Source organism: Pogoniulus pusillus, chromosome 8 (assembly GCF_015220805.1).
Source record: "Pogoniulus pusillus isolate bPogPus1 chromosome 8, bPogPus1.pri, whole genome shotgun sequence".
Classification (NCBI taxonomy): Eukaryota; Metazoa; Chordata; class Aves; order Piciformes; family Lybiidae; genus Pogoniulus; species Pogoniulus pusillus.
Window position 1 is genome coordinate 21,003,863 of NC_087271.1, and position 18,239 is coordinate 21,022,101.

Sequence of the window (18,239 nt, forward strand, 5' to 3'; positions counted from 1 at the left end):
AACACCGCAAAACCAAACAAAATGGCCAAGAAGAAGGGAGAACACTTTTTCCATTGTAAGAAAACATAAAGCAATAATTAAAACATTTCCAATCAACCTGGTCGAGTTTTAGGGATTCTAAATTAAATCAGAGTAATTCTCCCTGGAGAGTGAAATTAGTGGTTGTGAACAGAATTAAATTGGATACTTTGACTTGGCGGCTGTATCAAATAAAGGTGTTATAACACCTGACTCACGAGGAGTGGGTGTCAGCTGCACACTTAGAAAGTCGGTTGGGAAAGTGTTAAATTCGTTAAAAAAGAAGGAAAAGAACTATGTAAGTGTAACAGTATCGAAAAGTTCGAGGGCTCTGCTGCAGTGCAGTTGTGCTTCTTGCGTAGCGTGACAGAAGAGAAGTGGCAATGGAACACCAGTGGGTGCTGCTTGCCCTGCAGCGGGGCTGCGCCTCACATCACGGTCTCGGAGGGATCGGCGGGCAGGTCCGGCACGTTCAGAGCGCAGCCGGGGGACCTCCTCTCCTCCTGGCTCAGGTACCTGAGTACGGCGGAGCCAGGCGGCTCGCCTGAAGGAAACTCACCTGGGAAAGTACCGCAGCGGGTGCCGCGCCGGCGGGGATGCTGAGGCAGCGGGATGCCCGCAGCGAGCACCGGCAGATGGGCCCTGCTACGGGAAAGAACTTACGGACACGTGTAACAGAACTTTGAAAGGTGCCAGAGAAGTTGGAAGATTCCTAGTGGGAAAGAGAAGGGAGAGCCCTGCGGAAACGAACCAGCGTTAATTCCTACTAAGGCTGCTAAAGTGGTACCTCCTCCCCGTTACCGGCGAAGGTCACGTCAAGCCCGGATGGTTAACGCTAAAACAAAAGCTTCGGGGTTAATAATACAGTCACCGGCCGGACAGCCGCCTCTTCAAAAATCAACCCATCGGGTTTATTGTCCCAGCGGGAAAGGCGCCTGTTGAACATGCAGTCAGCTGGCAGGAAAGAGAGCCAACTCCACTTTCTGGGAAGCGACGGGAAGGGCTCCCCCGGCTACAGTGCAATGAAAGGGGCGGAAAAATCGTACTGACCTCGGGCTTGTCCTGCTGCGGCAGCACTTGCGGTATTCACCTGCGGCTTTGGCATGAAAGAGGAAAGGGAAGCGAGGGAAGGGAGGAAGGGAGAAAGGGAGGAAGGAAAATAGAAGGAGAAGGGAAGGAGAGAGACATGATCATGTGCAATCACAAAACAAAATCTGCAAGGGGTGGGGGCAGACATGAATTGAATTGTCATTTTTCACAGTACCTTCCCCCCTCCCTTCTGACATGTGACACCCAGGCAAAAGCCCCAAACAGATGGCCTGCGAGTGCCGTTCCCACCGGATCAGGTCAGTGAAGCCGCGCTCTGAGGGAGCGAGGAAGCGGGCCTCGTTTTGCACGCGCAGACCCGCACCCCGCCCACGCGGCCCGAGCCCACGCCCACGCGCGGACGCCGTTCGCGCCGCTTTCCCGCCGGTTCTCTCCTCCTCCCCTCCATGGACCCTCCCGGCTCTCCGCGGGCGCGGCGCGCGCGGGCAGCCGCCGGGCGGACGCTACGGACCGGCGAGCGGCCAATCAGAGCAGCGCTTCCCGCCCCTGGCCAATAGCAGGCGCCACATTGTTGTCAAATGTTGCCTAATGGCAACGCGGGGCGCAACAATAGCGCGAGTGGCGGCGCGCGGCGCGGTGGCCAGCGCGCTCTACCTGCAGCTCCGGCCGCGAGGTGGGCCGCACGCGCCAGGCGGCGGCGTGTCCCGGGGGGCGCGAGGGCCCTGCCCTACTTCGGAGCTGCCTTGCTCCGCTTCGGCCCTGCGCTGGTGCGCCGGCTCCGTCGGCTCTGCCTGCGCCAACTGCTCCGAAGCCGGTTCGCTGCCGCGGGTGAGCCCAGCCGGGCCGAGTGTTTCCCCTGGCCCTCCTCCGACCGGCTGCGGTCCTGCCGCTCGGGAAGCGGGTTGTGGGTTTTTTTTGGTGGTGTGGGTTTTTTTAGTTTTTATTTTATTTTATTTTTTTAAAAATTTGTTTAATTCTCTCCTGGATTTTAGCCTCGGCTGCTTGTGGCGAGAGATCCTGTCGTTGAAGGTGCCGGATTGCTTTTCGAAGGGACACTTTTAATCTGCGGTCGTAGTTAAAGGGGGAAGGGGAATCTGAGAGTAGAGAACAGCGCGGGTTTACAGGGGGTCGCCGCGGGCAGCGGCGATCCCGCAAGCGCGGACAGCAGAGCTCGGCTTTGAACCCGAAGCGATGGACTTGGTGTTACCCTGATAGATGCGCGTGGAGAGCAAGTAGGCGAGAGAGATATAAGTTCTCTTGGATTTTCTTTAGATTCGCTTTCCAGGCGCGGACGGGAGGCGAGCACAGAAGGGCTCCTGTCGGCCTCTTCCTCACCTGAACTTCTACTCCGGAGCCCTGTGCCGGGCAACAGGGGCGGCGAGCAAGGCGAGGGAATAGGCGTTGGGGTTTGCATGACCGCACGCGGGGCTCCGAGTGCCGCCCACTCGTGATCATCCCTGAAGGCGCTGGGCGCTTCTTCGTGTCTGGGCGCGGGTGCGTCGCGGGGTCTTCCCCGCCCCGCGTTGCTTTTGGGGAGGCCAGGGAGGGGATCTCGCTCTTTCGGGACGGACTTGCTAGGATGGAGCTACGGTCTGAGCTGCCCAGTGTGCCCTCCGCTCCGCCCCCGGTACCCCCCAGCTCGGTCGCGGCTGCGGCTGCGGCAGCAGCGGCCACGTTGCCGGTGAGCGTAGCGGGGAGCTTGCTGCGGGCACCGCCGCTGTTGCTGCGGGCAGCCGAGAAGTACCCTCGGACGCCCAAGTGCGCCCGTTGCCGCAACCACGGCGTGGTGTCGGCGCTGAAGGGCCACAAGCGGTACTGCCGCTGGAAGGACTGCATGTGCGCCAAGTGCACCCTGATCGCTGAGCGGCAGCGCGTCATGGCGGCACAGGTGGCGCTGCGCCGCCAGCAGGCCCAGGAGGAGAACGAGGCCCGCGAGCTCCAGCTGCTCTACGGCACTGCCGAGGGGCTGGCCCTGGCGGCCGCCAACGGCATCATCCCGCCCCGGCCAGCGTACGAGGTCTTCGGCTCCGTCTGCGCTGGAAGCGGCGGCGAAGGAGGCGCCGGCGCCTCAGGTAAGGCCACCATCCGCGCTGGCGGTGCGGGGGGTGAAAGAAGCCGGGAGAGGCGGCGGGGCGCGGGGATGGCTCAGTACTACAGACAGAGTGACCCGGCGAAGTGGCTGGGGCAATCCCGCCGACAGCCAAGATGTTCCGCGGGGCTGTCCGTGGCAGCCTCACTGACGCTTTCTCCTCCTCCCTCTCCGTCCCGCAGAATCCAAGATGCAGAAGTTCGAGCTATTCCCTAAGACACTGCTGCCGAGCCGCGCCGTCACCCCGCAGCAGGCGGGCGGGAAGCCCCTGTCCCCGGACGGCGAGTCCGTACCCGGCACCTCCTCCCCAGAAGCTCGTCACGGCTCGGGCTCGGAGAACGGGGACGGCGAGTCCTTCCTGAGCTCGCCCGTCTCCAAGGGCCCGAAAGAAGGGGAGGAGAGCCCGGGTTCAATCAGCCCACTGGGCTCGGACTCAGGCTCTGAGGCGGACAAGGACGAACAGGACCCATCGCCCTCGGCCGGCGGCCGACAGCGGACTCCCATCGACATCCTGACGCGCGTCTTCCCGGCGCATAAGCGAAGTGTACTGGAGTTGGTGCTGCAGGGCTGCGGCGGGGACGTGGTACAAGCCATCGAACAGATCCTTAACAACCGCGGCCCAGAGAAGGGCCCTGAGGAGGGCTGGGCTCGGGACGGCGCCTTGCAAGGTCTTCCACCCAGTCCCGCCACCACCGCCGCCCATCACCGGCCCTTGATAGCCGGTGCCATGGCCCCCGCCATCGGCACTCTGGGCAGCCGCTCTGCCTTCTCCCCGCTGCAGCCCAACGCCACGCACTTCGGGGCCGAGGCCGGCGCCTACCCCCTGGGCACCCATCTGGGACTCAACCCCCTGCGCCTCGCCTACTCGGCTCACAGCCGGGGACTGGCCTTCATGACTCCCTATTCCACGGCCGGGCTGATGCCCACCCTGGGATTCCGGCCGCCCGTGGACTACGCCTTCAGTGACCTCATGCGGGACCGCTCTGCCGTGCACAAGGAGCAGGTCTACTCTGGCGGGCTCTACGGGCCTATGGTCAACAACAACCCTGAGAAGCAATAGCAGGGGTGGCTTCCTAAAGCTCATCTGTGTAGGGGTAGTTAGATAGACACGGGTGGCTTTCTCTCCCCTCTCCCCCGTACAGGCGGTGATTGAGTGCAGAGCCCGGCGCGGACAGATGTAGGTGTGTTAAAATGGTGATCAAGGTGCACTTTCATTGTCCAGACATGAGTCACTCTGTTGCTTATGGCCATAAGCATGGGTATTCTTGGTGTGTCGGGTGTGTGCACACATGCTCACACACACATTCCTTCCCACACACATACATACATATATATATATGTATACTAGCAAGTGTATAATGTTATAAAATGGAAATCTAAGTTATTAATGTAACTCGTAGGTGAACTTGGTATTAACGTTAAGCTAAAGGTTAGGCAGCTCATTGTAATACTTACCAGGCATATAGGTGAAACGTATTGTCAATCTGAAAGCCTTTTCCTTCCTACCCCCAGCAATGCTGTATATAACATTGGAAAGTAGGTATATTTGTAACTGTCCGTAGGACCCTGGCACCAGCGGTGTGTGATGGTTTAACCAAGCCTCCTTCATTTGTGATCTGCAAGAAAATTGCTTTCTTGTTCCAATGTAGCAAACTTCTTGCTGTTCCTAACAGGTAATTCCGTGTTTCCATTTCATAGAAATAAATGTTATTTTCTATTAAAAAAAAAAAAAAAAGGTCTTATAAATGGCAAATGGTATTTTATGAGCCAGTGGAAGTGTGTTTGGGAAATACATTTGAAAAATATGGTAAATATTGAAAGGAGTTTGTGCAATTAGCACAAATATTTACTACATTTTTATCATGGTCAAAACAGATATTCTTCAGAAAATTTATAAATAAAAATGAAGCATACAAACCAGAGCAATTTCTTTACCAACTGAAATTGTCAAATATGTTTATTTTTGGTTCATTAAAAAAAAACCAAAACTGTTTACATCAGAAGGAAAAAAAATTGGATTTGTAAATTGAAGCAGTTTTAAATTTTTTCTTCAATATTTCACCATTTTTTATCACATCTAGGAAACCTGGCATTGTCACAGAGAAGAAAAGCACAGTTAAAGCAAATGTCTGCCTGGCTTGCCGCGAGTTGTGCAGCAGCAGAGATATATTTTTTTTTTTCCCTCTCGGCTGAAATTTGAATGTGTTTCGATGGTTTCTGTATCATCATAAACAAAGGGATACCTAACGGTGATGGGCTATCAGAACGTGTCTGCAACAGAAGAGAATGAATTAAGACACCACAAACTCACTGCCATGGATACGAGCAGGGGAGGTTTTGTTGCTTTACTTTTGGAGCTCAATGTCCTTCCAAAGCTGCCTCCCATTTCAAGAGTAAAAGTACACGTGGGTTCGTTATTTTGTTTGCGGTTTGGTTTTATTTGTTTGCTTTTAGTTTGCTGTTGTTTTTTGATTTTGCGGTTTGGTATTAGTTTGTTTGCTTTTAGTTTGTTGTTGTTTTTTTGATTTTACACCTTTGCACCTTCTTTTCTCTCACTTCCCGCCCCCCTCCCCCCTTTTTTTTTTAATTTATAATGGTGTCCGACTACTCTCCAAGATCAGAAAGCAAGCAAGGCATTCCTCCCTCTGTTTACTTATTTCTTGCGACAAGTCGGAGGGCAGCGGGCATAGCCCCAGCACCCAGAGAGCCTGATCCTTCAGAAGGCTGGAGCACGATTTTCCTACCAGTCCTGAGAGCGTTTGGCCCGGAAAAACTATTACTCACACAGAACAAGTGCAGTGCATGGTTGAATTAAGACTGTAAAAGCTCCTAAAGTTGGTTGGTATGGAAACCTAATCCCACCGAACCGCTCCGTGGCACAGCTGGACTGTTTACTTTCTCACTTCAAATATAACTGTGTAAACATTGGCTCCGAGCTGACAGCGCGGCTCCTACCAACCAGTTAATATACTGGTGGGGCTGGGAGGAGATGCACCCCACCGTAGCTACCGAAGGAAGCCCCTGGGTAAAATCAAAGGACGGGAGCAAGTAAGATGCAGTTCTTCCTTCCCTCACGCAATTGATCTGGCTGGATACAATTTTAAGACTGTCTTTAAAAACAAGGGGGGGAAAAGAGTAAGTAAATATTACAGATTACACCCAGGTAAATACCTTTGACCCTGACCCATCTCGGGAGCAGCCAAATCAATATCACAAGGGAAACTTTTAAGAGTCTCGTGTTCCAAGAGTGGGTGAAACTTAATATTACTACAATAAAACGGTTTAATAAAGAAAGGCTTTAATAGTGAGCTAATTTGATTGAATTTCCTAATTCCACTTTAATTGGAAAAGGAGTTATCTGTTTGGTTATAAAGTGCCAGGGTTATGTTAGACTGGGAAAAAAAGTTGAACTTTGAGCATCTGAATAAACTTTTTTTTTTTTCTTTCTTTTTTTTCTTGGCAGCTGACTTTGTGCAGGATGGGTTGCCATATTTAGGGTTATGAATGGGCTACAAAGAGCTGCTACTTAAAGAAATCAGGTCGCCACATTTCTCCCATTCTAGCCCTGTTGAGAAAGGCTTAGGAACTGTTGATTTAACTCAGTTCCCCTTTTAATTATAAAAGCCATTCTTGTGTAGTTAGGCGAGCAGGACAATTTATCAGAATTGTTGCCGTGCCTTAGAGGTTGGTTTGAGCTTGGATTTATACAACCCACAATGGGGATCACGACGATTAACGTCATATGGATAGTTTAGGCTGTTAAATTGGAGACAGCAGGAGGAGAAGGTAAGAGAATCCGATACATCGAGCTAATTCCCGTACATTAAGAGGAAAATAAAAAATAAATAAAAATCCCTTGGGTTTGGAACTTCCTGGGAGAGGTTCATATAACAGAAGCCTCCAGCAGGACATAAAATATTCAGGTTCCTTTTTTAGAGTAAAATAAAATGCTGTCACCTGAACAAAAATCCCGGGAACCGAGTATAAATTATTTGTAAAGCAGAGAGGCTGCGGGCGAGCTCTCGCAAACTTCCCTGTTAATTAAATCTTAATCCACGAGTCTGAGGAAGTGGCGCGGCTCTACGAGCGGCTGCACTACATACAGTGAGACACGTTCTGGAGTGATATTAACTGCACTAGTGTTTAATATGAATCAGCCCTAATCCACAGCATAATAAAGATCAAATTAGACTAACCATTTAGTAGCGAAATGACATTCCTTCACCTAAAATGAACCTCTCCTGTTCGCTTGCGAGGCTGCCAGCCGGGAAGGAAGGGAATTGTTCGTTTTTACAGGTTGCTTGTTTTATTCTTAAATATGAAGTGTGTGTGTGTGAAAACTCTACTACCCTCCCGCTCTTTTTTCAAAGCCGCCTCTCTTCAGCCCTCTCCGAACTGCCAGGAAACGGGGCACCAAACCCCGGGGCAGCCGAGACCGCCTCTGTCCCGGGGCTTCATGCCTTATTCTCCGGCCTGGAAACGGCTCCGCAGCCCGGTGCTACCTTTGAGAAGAGGAAAGGGACAGTCCTGGGTGTCCCTCACCGGGGTGGGGTGGCCTTTGTGCCGGCCCTGACCAAACACAGCTGCTGCCGGTGCAGCCAGGGCCGCGGTGGCATCGTTGGTGAGGGCTGGGGGAGGAGCGGGTTTACCCTGTTCCACCGCTCTCTAACATCCCTTCTTCCTGCTACCCAACGGGTGCAAGCCCAGGTCTCTCTCTTTCCCGAGATATTTCCATCTGTGGGAGCTCAGGCCTCCCAGGGCACTTGTGTGTCAGGCACACAAACTTCCCGTGTTCTCCAGGCAAGAGAACACCTTTAATCATGCAGTTATCTACCTCATCCCCCACTCCGTGTTGTCATAAAATCCCCATGGCAACTACAGCAATTATTTTTATATCAGGACACCAATGGGAAAGTATTTCATATATTTAAACGCGATTAAGCAGGTGAAAAAAAAAAAAAAAAAAGAAAGAAAGAAAAAGGAGAAAACAGCAAGAAGGAGCAGTTCCGTGGGATGAGCCGTCACAGCGTGGCTGCAGCTGTCAGTGGACCCCTGGATACGACAGCTCCCGGTTTCTGTCGTCTCCGGGGACTTCCATTCACCCGGGGGAAGGGCAGCTCGTTTAGAGCTCAACAGATGGAACCGAGTGTTTTACCTTTTTTATGCTTCTTTTAGGATCAGTGAAAATCCATTCCAATTTTTGTCACCCGGGTTTCAACAGAAATATTAAAACTCCATTTCAAAAGTTGTTTTTTTTTTTTTTTTCCCCATTACTGCTCCTTTCCGCGTTTTCCTTCAATTTTATCTATCTTTGTTTTTATTAGGGAAAAAGAAAAAAGAAAAAGGTTGTTGGCCGTAAATTCGAAAAACAGAAATACAAAATACGTTAAAAATTTGGACCAAAACAAAAACAAAAACAAACAAACAAAACATTAAAGGGTGAGAAAATTAACTTTTGCGGTTATTTTATTTTGAAACTTTTTAATTTTCGGTCAGTCTCCCCCGTTTGTATGTTATTAGGGAGTCTAACAATGGGCGGAGGAGACGCTTCTGTCCCAAGCGCGCTGTCCAGACGGCACAGGATGCTTGCTGCGACTGCCGGGACCCGGGGTACCGCGGGCCTCTGAAGCTCCCGGAGCCTCGCGTTCACCGCTAAAGCTGGATTAAACGCAAATCACCGACGGCTGTGGGAAAGGGAGGGTGTGATGCAGCTGCTGGAGAGGTGATATTAATGCGAGGGGTGCGGCCAAGGGTGGGAGGGATGAGTTAGTTCATTCTGGTAGCATGGGTGCAAGGTGATAGAGCTGGAGAAGGTAGGTTTTTAAGTCCCAGCGTTGGGTAAAGCTAAACGTGGTGAATTCCAGCACAGAAGGGCTGGGCTTATGGGGTCTTTGCCTTGTGAGAGCTGATGGATAACTTGGGTGCAATAGTGAGGACTGTGGAAATATTTAGAAGTTACTAAAATAAGGTCTTGGTGCCTGTATTACAGGAGCGCACTTGCTCAGTGTTGAGTTTGAAGGAGAGCTATGTTCATCGAAAGTGTAAGGCAGCTCCTTGGGCTGTATTAAAAGTCTATTATAACCTGGCTTTCCTGAGGGAGCCTTTAAGAATTCATTATACCTTGCATGGGCTGAGCAGGGCAGGGCTATGTGGCAGGATTTATATTTTCAAGAAAAACTTTGACAGGCTTGTAGTTCCAGATATAGTAATATCTGGGACTGTGCAGAGGTCAGGAGATTCAATTAAGTGTGTGCTCATAATACAGGCCAAGGGCTGAGCAAGTGGCTATCAGCGTAGAAATGGTGATGGGTGCTTTTACAGTGACTCATTGATTGTTCATGTGGAAACAAGTATGCCAAGAGAGATGAAAATGCTTAAAGACAAGAAGATGTAACCCTAAACTGCAACAGGCTGTTTGCTAACCATTTCTAACCATAACAAAGTCTGAGGCCTGCTCTATCCAAATTCTAGAGTAAACTCATGTTCACTTTTACCCCAGGTGTGAATTTGGCAGATATGGACAAGGGCACGAGGAGACACCCACCCAGGAGATAATTCTGTTGGGAATGTTGTTTTGTGCAGTATTGGATTTACCTGTATGTGGGAGCTAAGTCTTATTTGAGATTTTATCTTAGGTCCTTGCAAACTTTAAACTACAGAGGTTAAAAAAAAGAAAAGTTACTTCCAGACAACCCTGTTGTGATGGTATGGAAGAGAGAAATCTTGTCACATACTGATTAGTGGATTAATTTTCTGTAAGAGGTGGTGATACGTGTGATATGTTCTGATCCTTGCTTTCACACAGAAGCTCTGCCTATATGAATTCTGTAATGCAGATCTGTGGGGGATAAAGATGAATCCTTTGGCGTGTTCTCAGTATATGTACATCTGTGACTAGTATGAATATGGAGAGGTTTTTCTATTGAATGTTCCTCTCCCCTCCTTTTTATTTCCCCCTCTTGTTAATGTGCTGTAAAATTTGTCTGTCCATGGTCAATTTTCCCCTGATACATGAATAGATGAAAAATAATTATGAAAAAAATGTAATTAATTTCAGAGAAAGATACAGAAATCTACTGAAAACAAGTTACTGGAAGTCTCAATGCTCATCAATAATTGCAAATTCGTTATGCATATCTTCAGAAAGTAGCTGGCTACTTAATCAGGCAAATATAATATGTGGGCTGGATCCATGCAAATCTGAGGTTTGTGACATCAGGGTAGGCTCCTGGGGGGAAGAGGGAAAGGAAAGCAGAAACAGAGGATAGATCTTTTCGTGTGGTCTGACAGGCAGATGGAAAGCATGAATTACAAAGGCTTTTAGACAGATCTGCTTGGGGTTTATGTTTACAGAGAGATTTAACAAGACTGGCTGGCCTTAAAATACTGAGGTCATTGCTAAAATCAGATGTTTGGAAGTGAAATGGGGGTACTAGCCCTGGACCAGATTATAGGAAAGGTTCACAGGGATTCAGTGAGACAGGAATGGGACCAGCAAGGCAGGGCCCCTATAAACCATTCAGTAGATCCAGAAGAGGGCTTAAGGGTCACCAGGACCTGAAGTCAGGGGAGGGAAGAGGGTATGACCCCTGCTAAAAGAGCTGGGTTCAGAGGCTGTGAGCTGCTAACCAAGAGTAGCAGTGGCAGCATGAAAATCTCTCTCTCTCATGGCTTGTGGAAGCCTGTGATTTACCTAGGGTAGAACTCATGGATGTCCTAATTTTTAAAAATTCCCCTGCTTTAAAGGTTAGCCATAGATATTTACTGCCAAATGTATGGGGCAGATTGTGGTGATTATAATTTAAAGTGCTTTTGCTTTGTAAGAGGAGAGACAGGTATCTTATACTGGTTAGGATAATCTAATTAAAGAGCTGCCCAATAGGAGTAAATGGCAAATGATTAGGCACACAGAAGATGGGCTAAAATTGCAATGCTGAGTCCAGTATACTCAAATAAAGTTATGAAATGACTGGCTTTTTCCTGCTTACAGGGATGAATTATGTTTAGTTTCTCTAATCATTCCTTTTATCCATATTATGAAGCTTTATTGTGACACAGGTAAAATAATCCTAATGCAGTGGGGTCAAGAGTGGGAAAAGCCTCCAGCAACTTTGGCAAGCAAACCATGGTCCGAGGTCTCCTCTGATATTTGTACCGTTCTTCCTGAAAGCTTTGTCTTGACCAGAAGGGACTGCAAACATTTTTTCAGGGTCTCTTCTCTACAGAGAATTAGGTTATAACCACTTTCTTGTTCTGTGGGTAAAACACTGATTGAATTTAATTTTTCAGATCCATTGGAAAATGTAATCCAACCTAAATTTAAATAGCAGTATAAAACTTGTTGTATCTGGGGGAAAACTCACCCATCTTGTGGCTTATATGCATAATCTGTTGCCCAAAGTACACTAGATAAATAAGTTAACACAATTCTAATGCACTGGGAGTGTGATGGTATTAAACCACTCAGGATGTACCTCACATCCATGACAAATACTTGGACAAGATGGAAAAGACATTGTGATGTGTTTTAACCGTTACTGAGTTAACTTTTGTAGTCCCTTCCAACTGCTAACATTCTGTGTTTCTGTAATTCAATTAGATGAAAATGCTCATGGATTTTGATGGCAGGCTGAAATGTGAGTTTACTGGCCTGCTAGGACCTGTGCATTTGTCACTTTGGCTTCCTCATTTCCCTCCTGGGAAAGGGCTCAGCTATTTTTCAATGTCTGCTACCTTGGTGGGTATCAAAAGAGGGACTTGTTTTGTTTTTGCAAGCAAGGATAAGTACATCTTTGATCTGGAAAGATCTTGAAGCCTGTTTGAGATGAGGATGTCTAGGATGACTAACAAGATTAATTCTATGTGCTGGGTTAGAGCGGAATCCTCCCCCAGGAAAGTAAATTCACTGTAGCTTAGAATTTTGGAAAGTTGGAGAAAAAAAATGAAATGGTATTTTTGTATGATTTAAACTAAATATAATAGTATAAGAAGAATAAACTACTACAGAAATACAATAACTTTTAGGTGGGGAAGGGGTCAAGCGACAGCAAAGCAGCAGCCAAAACAGTGGTGGGTCAAGATAGTAGAGGATGCAGCAGAAGCATCGAGGAGGAAGATATAAGTTGTGCTTCCAGGTATAAACTTTTGATGCCCCAATGAAATTATATTAACTTATTCATTATTGCCTATCCCTGGAATGTTCACCTCTCCACTCAGAGACTCCAATACTCTTCCACTTCTAAGTTTCTCTGTTTCCATTTTTTTTTGTCTGAGCTAGAAATCTAGCTCAAACTGCCGCATGTTAGAGCAGGGCTGACAAAAAGGTGTACTTGGCTTTTGAGCGGGGAATAGGTCTTCAGCTTGAAATTGTGGCATTGGAGGTGATAAGTGAGCTGGGCTGGCTCTTAAAAGAGGGCTGACCAGAGAGCTAAGGCTTTTGTCCTGTGTTATTTTATTCCTCATCACTGAAATGACTAAGGAAACTTAGTCATCATTAGATGGGCTGAACCAAACAACAGTAAATGATGTTCCATATACTGTAAAAAGCCAAAAGTGACCTGCTGAAGTCACTGGTAAAATGTCTATTTTTCTTGGATGCCCCAGCAGGGTAGATGATGCATCTAATGGATGTTGATGATGTTGGGCAGAGATGCTGTCATTAAGAAATTGCCTGCTGGAACTCCCTCCAGCCATCTGGCATCCAAAATGCAACAGCAAAAAAAGATCCTGTTGGTGATTTTCAGGGAATGTTCTGCACAGAGCCATTTTTTGTTGACTGTCTCTATTGTTTTGCAGATGTTTGTGGTATTATGGATTCCCCCCTGACTTAATTGAAAGTCATGCTCCCCTGATCAAAGCATTAACTCTAATAGAAATGAAGAATATATGACACTTCTATCTTTAAGAGCATTTTTAAAATAGAGCTTCAGATCATATGTTAAATTCCAAATGTTTGCAATTTTTACCTCCTGGACTACTGCAGGATTTTTTTTTTCCCCCCAAAAAAACTCTGCATACAGATGATTTCTTATTTTGACTGATTTGTTCTTTGGTTTCTGATTGTTGCTCCTCATTTTCTGAAAGAATAGATTGTATCTACTTTTCTCAGAGCTTTTGAAGGCTTTATGAATGACAGTAACAATGAAAATATCTTCTTAGTGTCTGTCACCCTGGTTGGCAGTGACTGAGTTTTATTTTGCTACAAATGACAATAACTTGGTCTCCTTTCCTTTCCTCTCAGTTTAATTTCTGGTGTAAGTGAGGCTCTCAGATGTTATGCTTTTAGATCCTGGCAAGAGCAGCCGTTGTTTCTTCACAAACCTAAATACAGACTATTGCTGTGAAGCAGGATGCACAGCATTGAAGTGCTTCCTGTGGTAGCAACATGCTGCTGGTTCTTAGTGGGTGCGAACTCTTGGTTTGTTTTGAGACTAATCTGGAAATGGTTCTTAAAAGAGGTATGACTGATGCTTCAGATGAATGTAGTACATTTAAAGCATATTAACTTTCATCAAGTCTTTTGAAAGGTACAATTATCCCTTATCTTTGCAGGCTGGTTTGTTTAACTTTCATTGGATTATCCTTCTGGAATAAGAATGAGATATTGCTGTTGCAGGGAAGCACTGGGACCTTGTAAATGAAGGAAGCTGTGAGGTTTTGTAGTGAAAACTGCACATGGGTCTCAGAAGATTTGGCTTCTATACTAAATTCTGCTGCTGATTTACCAACACTGTGTGACCTTGAGCTACTCTAAACAATTTGTATGTTTTCTAAAAATGACTACAATATTGACTGTCACCAGTTTCAGTCTGAGACACTCAAAACTTCAATAGCAGACTTTTATACTACTTGAGTATTTATTTTTAATAAGGGTCCTAATTAAGTGTGTAATCTCTATTGCAGGAAAGCTCTCCTGGACTCTGTCTTCATTCATTAAAATGTGTCAAATTCCTCAGAGTTTAGAGCAGAGCTCTAACAATGGCAAAAAAAAAGAGACAGGCCCCAAGTCCTGAATATATTATAACATTTGTCAAAGAATATGCTTGTAAATAAGTTCAGTAATCAAGTATAGCATTATGCATTTCCTCACTTCCAGCTATACAAGCAGAATCCCTGCCTTCACTCAGGAAGCTGTACTGTTGAGAGACATGGAGAAGTAAAATATCTTCTGCTATATAAGTCATTCCAGCTCTAATTAACACTTCTTAGTGTTAATTGTAACCCCCTGTTCTGTGTTTTTCAGGGACAGTATTTCCCAAGTACTGCTGATGAAATGTCAGGCAGAGGTAATCATTTTGTTTTCCTTGCTATTATAACATTGTGCCATAGATATAGTTATATACAGAGATATGTGCCAATCAGCCAACAGAGCAAACAAGATGAAGTAGTAAAAATCTTCTCCTTGGAGAGCTCCTTAGGCAGACAATGAATTATGAGTTCTCTGCCTAGAGAACTTGCAGTGAAAGTGGCTATTCCTAAGGGCATACCTCCCTGTGATTAAAAACAATAATGTTAGGTGGTTTATTTTATTAAATCAATAGACTTAACAGGATGGAGTGGTGAAATAAGAAAAAGAAATTGTTATTTTTTTTCATAATCTGCAGAACCCTACAGGCTTCTAACATGAATGTTACAGAAACACCACTGGCCAATATTTGCAGAGCATCATTTGATGGACAATAAAGACATTTATGTTATTGGAAGGCTGAAACCCTGCTGGCACTACAGCAAATTTACCTATCCTGGTTTGGCAGTCTGAAGGATATGAGAGGGTACTCAAAGCAAGCAGGAACAGGAGATTCACTCTTAAAATATCACTCTGGTGCTGGCAACGCTACATAACTATTACAGAAGAGAAGTAAGGAAGGATATGGGGCCATCAGATGACACTGATCTTCAAGATTTTTCTTTTGGATTGCAACTCAAAACCTGAAGGTGATGTTTGGTCTGTGGCATGAGGAGGTAGAGCAATGTCTCTCTCATTGAAACAACCTGTCTCAATGTTTTATGAGAAGAAGAAGAAACAACTGACTGAAAATAAACCCAAACCAATCTCCATGCTGAAATGTTAAAGATGATTTGCATTTTTTAATGGGATCACAGTACTAAATTTAGGTGTAACTGTAGTCTTTCAAATAGTACAGATTTCTCCCTGCCAACTAAGGTAGCACTTGAACTCGCAGAAGACTTGATGACTCTGCAGAGCTTCTGGAAATGCTTTGACATGTTACTTTTAAGAAACCTCTGTTGTTCACAACCTAGTCACTGTCTTGTAGAGTTTTGTGCTATATTCCTAAAGGCTGGGGAGGAGGGAGAAGGCTGAAACTGTCTTTCCATACATTGAGATCAAAGGGAAAATCGCTGACAAAGATGTTAAACAGCACTAGTCCCAGGACTGACCCCTGAGGGACACTGCTTGTCACTGGTCTCCATTTGGACGTCAAACCTTTGACTGCAGCTCTGAGTGCATACATCCAGTCAAACACTAATCCAGTGAGTGGTCCACCTCTCAAAGCCGTACTTTTCCAGTTTGGTGACCAGGATGTCATGTAGCACAGTGTCAAACTCTTTGCACAAGTTCAGGTAGATGACATCAATTGCTCTTCTCTTATCCACTGATTCTGTAACTCCATCATAGAAAGCCACCAGTCACCTCTTCTTCATTTTTCATATACCATAGCAAGGTCTTCAGGAGGATCTGCTCCATGACCTTTCCAGACACAGAGGTGAGACCTACTGTCCTGGATTCTAAGGTCTTCCTTTTTTCCTTTTTTGAAGGTGAGGCTCATGTTTCCTCTTTTCCAGTCAGCAGGGACTTCTCCAGATAGCCATGAGTGTTTGAATACGGCAGTGGTTTGGCTACTTAGTCTGCCAGTTCCCTCAGGACCTGTGGGTGGATCTTGTCAGACACCTTCAGGTTCTTAAGATGTTCTTTGCTTACAGTGGGCAGATCTTCATTTTTCCTACTCCCCCTTGTGTTTTCTGGAGATTGGGTGGTACAGCTAGAGCCCTTGCTGGTGAACACTGAGGCAAAGTAGCCACTGAGCACCTCAGCCTTCTCCATATCTGTCATGATCAGGTCTCCAATTCTCCTTCTGGAGAGCCCCTGTATCTTCTCTAGCCACCATTTTGTCTCTGTACCTGAAGAAATTCTTCTTATCTCCTTTTATGTCCCTAGCCAGTTTTTTTAATTCTATCTGTGCTTTCCCATTTCTAACCTGATTGTGGCTGCTCGGACAACTTTAGTCCTCCCATACGGCTTGTTCTTGCTTCCATTGCTTGTAGACTCTGCTTTTTTTTTAGCCCAAGTAAGTCCAGGAAGCATCTTGTAGATCCACACTGGCCTCCTAGCACTCTTGCTTGCCTTCTTTCTTCTTGCCTTCTTCTGTTTCTGGACTTGGAGGAGAAGGTCCTTGAATATCAACCAGCTTTCTTGGGTCCCTCTTCCCTCTAGGACTTTATCCCATGGCACTCTGCCTGAGGAGGATGAAATCTGCTCTCTTGAAATCCAGAACAGTGAGTTTGCTTTGCATTCTTTGATGCCTTGAGGATCTTAAACTCTATAATGTCATGGTTCCTATGGCCAAGACTATGCTCAAGTTTTATGTCACTCACTGGCCTCCATGTGTTGGTGAGGACAAGATCTGGCATAGTGTTTTTTCTTGTGGGTTCCTTTACCACTTGGAGGAGGAAATTGTCACCCATACATTTCAGTAACCTCTTAAATTGCTGGTGTCCTGCTGCGTTGTCATTCCAACAGATTGTAATCTCCCATGAGGACCAGAGCTTGTGAACACAACGCTGCTCCTATCTGTTTCTAGAGAGTCTCATCTACTCAATCTTTTCAGTCAGGTGGCCTGTAGCAGACCCTCACAAAGATGTCACCTTCCCTTGCTTTGCCTTTAATCCTCACCTCTTCCTCCACCCCTAGGTGAAGCTCTGTGGAATCCAGTTGAGCTTTAATGTAGAGGGCCACAGCCTCTTCCCTTCTCCCCTACCTGTCTTTCCTCAAGAGCTTGTTCTCACCAGGTTCTACACTCCACTCGTGGGAACCACCCCGTGTTTCAGTAATGCCCACTCTCCCTTGCTCTGCATTTCTCACTGGTGAGTTGTTTCATCTAAGGAAAAGGGAGTACTTTGATTTTTGTGAAGCACAGATGTGAGACCATAGGAACATGAAGCTGCGGTTCAGAAGCTCAGATGGCAGTGTCTGCTGCTGAGGGAGAAAAGGCTGGGGGGAAACGGGAGAACAGAGGCAGGTGGTTCCCTGAGGACAGGAGTGTTAGCTGGTACGTGGATAGCCAGCCCCTCTGCAGGTGCTTTCCTCACCAGAGGACCCAGCCTGGGGGCCCATTTGTGCCTGTGTGCTGGGAGGTGGGTACGTGGGGTGGTGTGTGGGCAGCCAGCAGGACTCTTGGGAGCACCATGGGTTTTTAGACAAGGTAAAGGCAAAGCCTTGAACTTCTGCCAGCTTTTAACCATCCCATGGCCCTTCCTGTGAGAATGGGAGGCAAAGCCTACCTGTGAGGGCAGCTGTGGCTATGGCTCAGCAGGTGGCTGTGTCAGGCAGTGGTGCTGGGCACTGGGGTAGGCTCCTGCCCTGAGGGGCAGCTGAGGTGGCTGTGGGGCCAGGTGAAGCCAGCAGCTCCCATTGCAGGACTATCAAATGTATATGGCACATTTATCTCCCTCTGTCTCTGAGGGAGTTTTTCCTGGTGAAAGGTGCCCATTTTGTCTTTTCTGCCTTGATTGTGTGCTCTCAGCTGCACCAGGCTGTATCTCCTTCAGGCAAGGGGCAGCCATGGGTCTCCTGGCAGTGTCCCTGTGCCACCTCCTCATCCAACAACTCGTCCCACAGGTGAGATGTATCTGCAACTTCTACTCAGCCTCTTGGACAACTGTCTGCAGCACCGTGGCTGAGGTGTGGCCTCATCTGCCCTCTCCCTGTGTCCCAAGCAAAACAAGATGTCAGTGAGGAGGCTCTGGGCCTCCTTCAAGGCATCTGGCCTCCAGAGAAACTTCCCCCTGGATTACATTAGCCTATGCAGTTAATTTCAGTTAAATGTGTGCATGATTTCTTCCCAGT

General features: G+C 47.1%; 1 protein-coding gene and 1 long non-coding RNA gene across 2 annotated transcripts; both read left to right on the forward strand.

Moving 5' to 3' along the window:
* The first annotated feature begins 1,700 nt into the window (after positions 1 to 1,700).
* Positions 1,701 to 6,448, forward strand: DMRTA2 (DMRT like family A2). The gene is made up of 3 exons (XM_064147541.1): positions 1,701 to 1,893; positions 2,058 to 3,137; positions 3,337 to 6,448. The coding sequence occupies exons 2-3, from the start codon at positions 2,645 to 2,647 to the stop codon at positions 4,212 to 4,214; spliced, it is 1,371 nt and encodes a 456-aa protein (XP_064003611.1). The 5' UTR covers positions 1,701 to 1,893; positions 2,058 to 2,644; the 3' UTR covers positions 4,215 to 6,448.
* A 2,459-nt stretch (positions 6,449 to 8,907) lies between these two features.
* Positions 8,908 to 15,414, forward strand: LOC135177871 (uncharacterized). The gene is made up of 3 exons (XR_010303212.1): positions 8,908 to 8,967; positions 14,397 to 14,439; positions 14,758 to 15,414. It is a non-coding gene; the product is annotated as an uncharacterized LOC135177871 (long non-coding RNA).
* Positions 15,415 to 18,239: the final 2,825 nt, after the last annotated feature.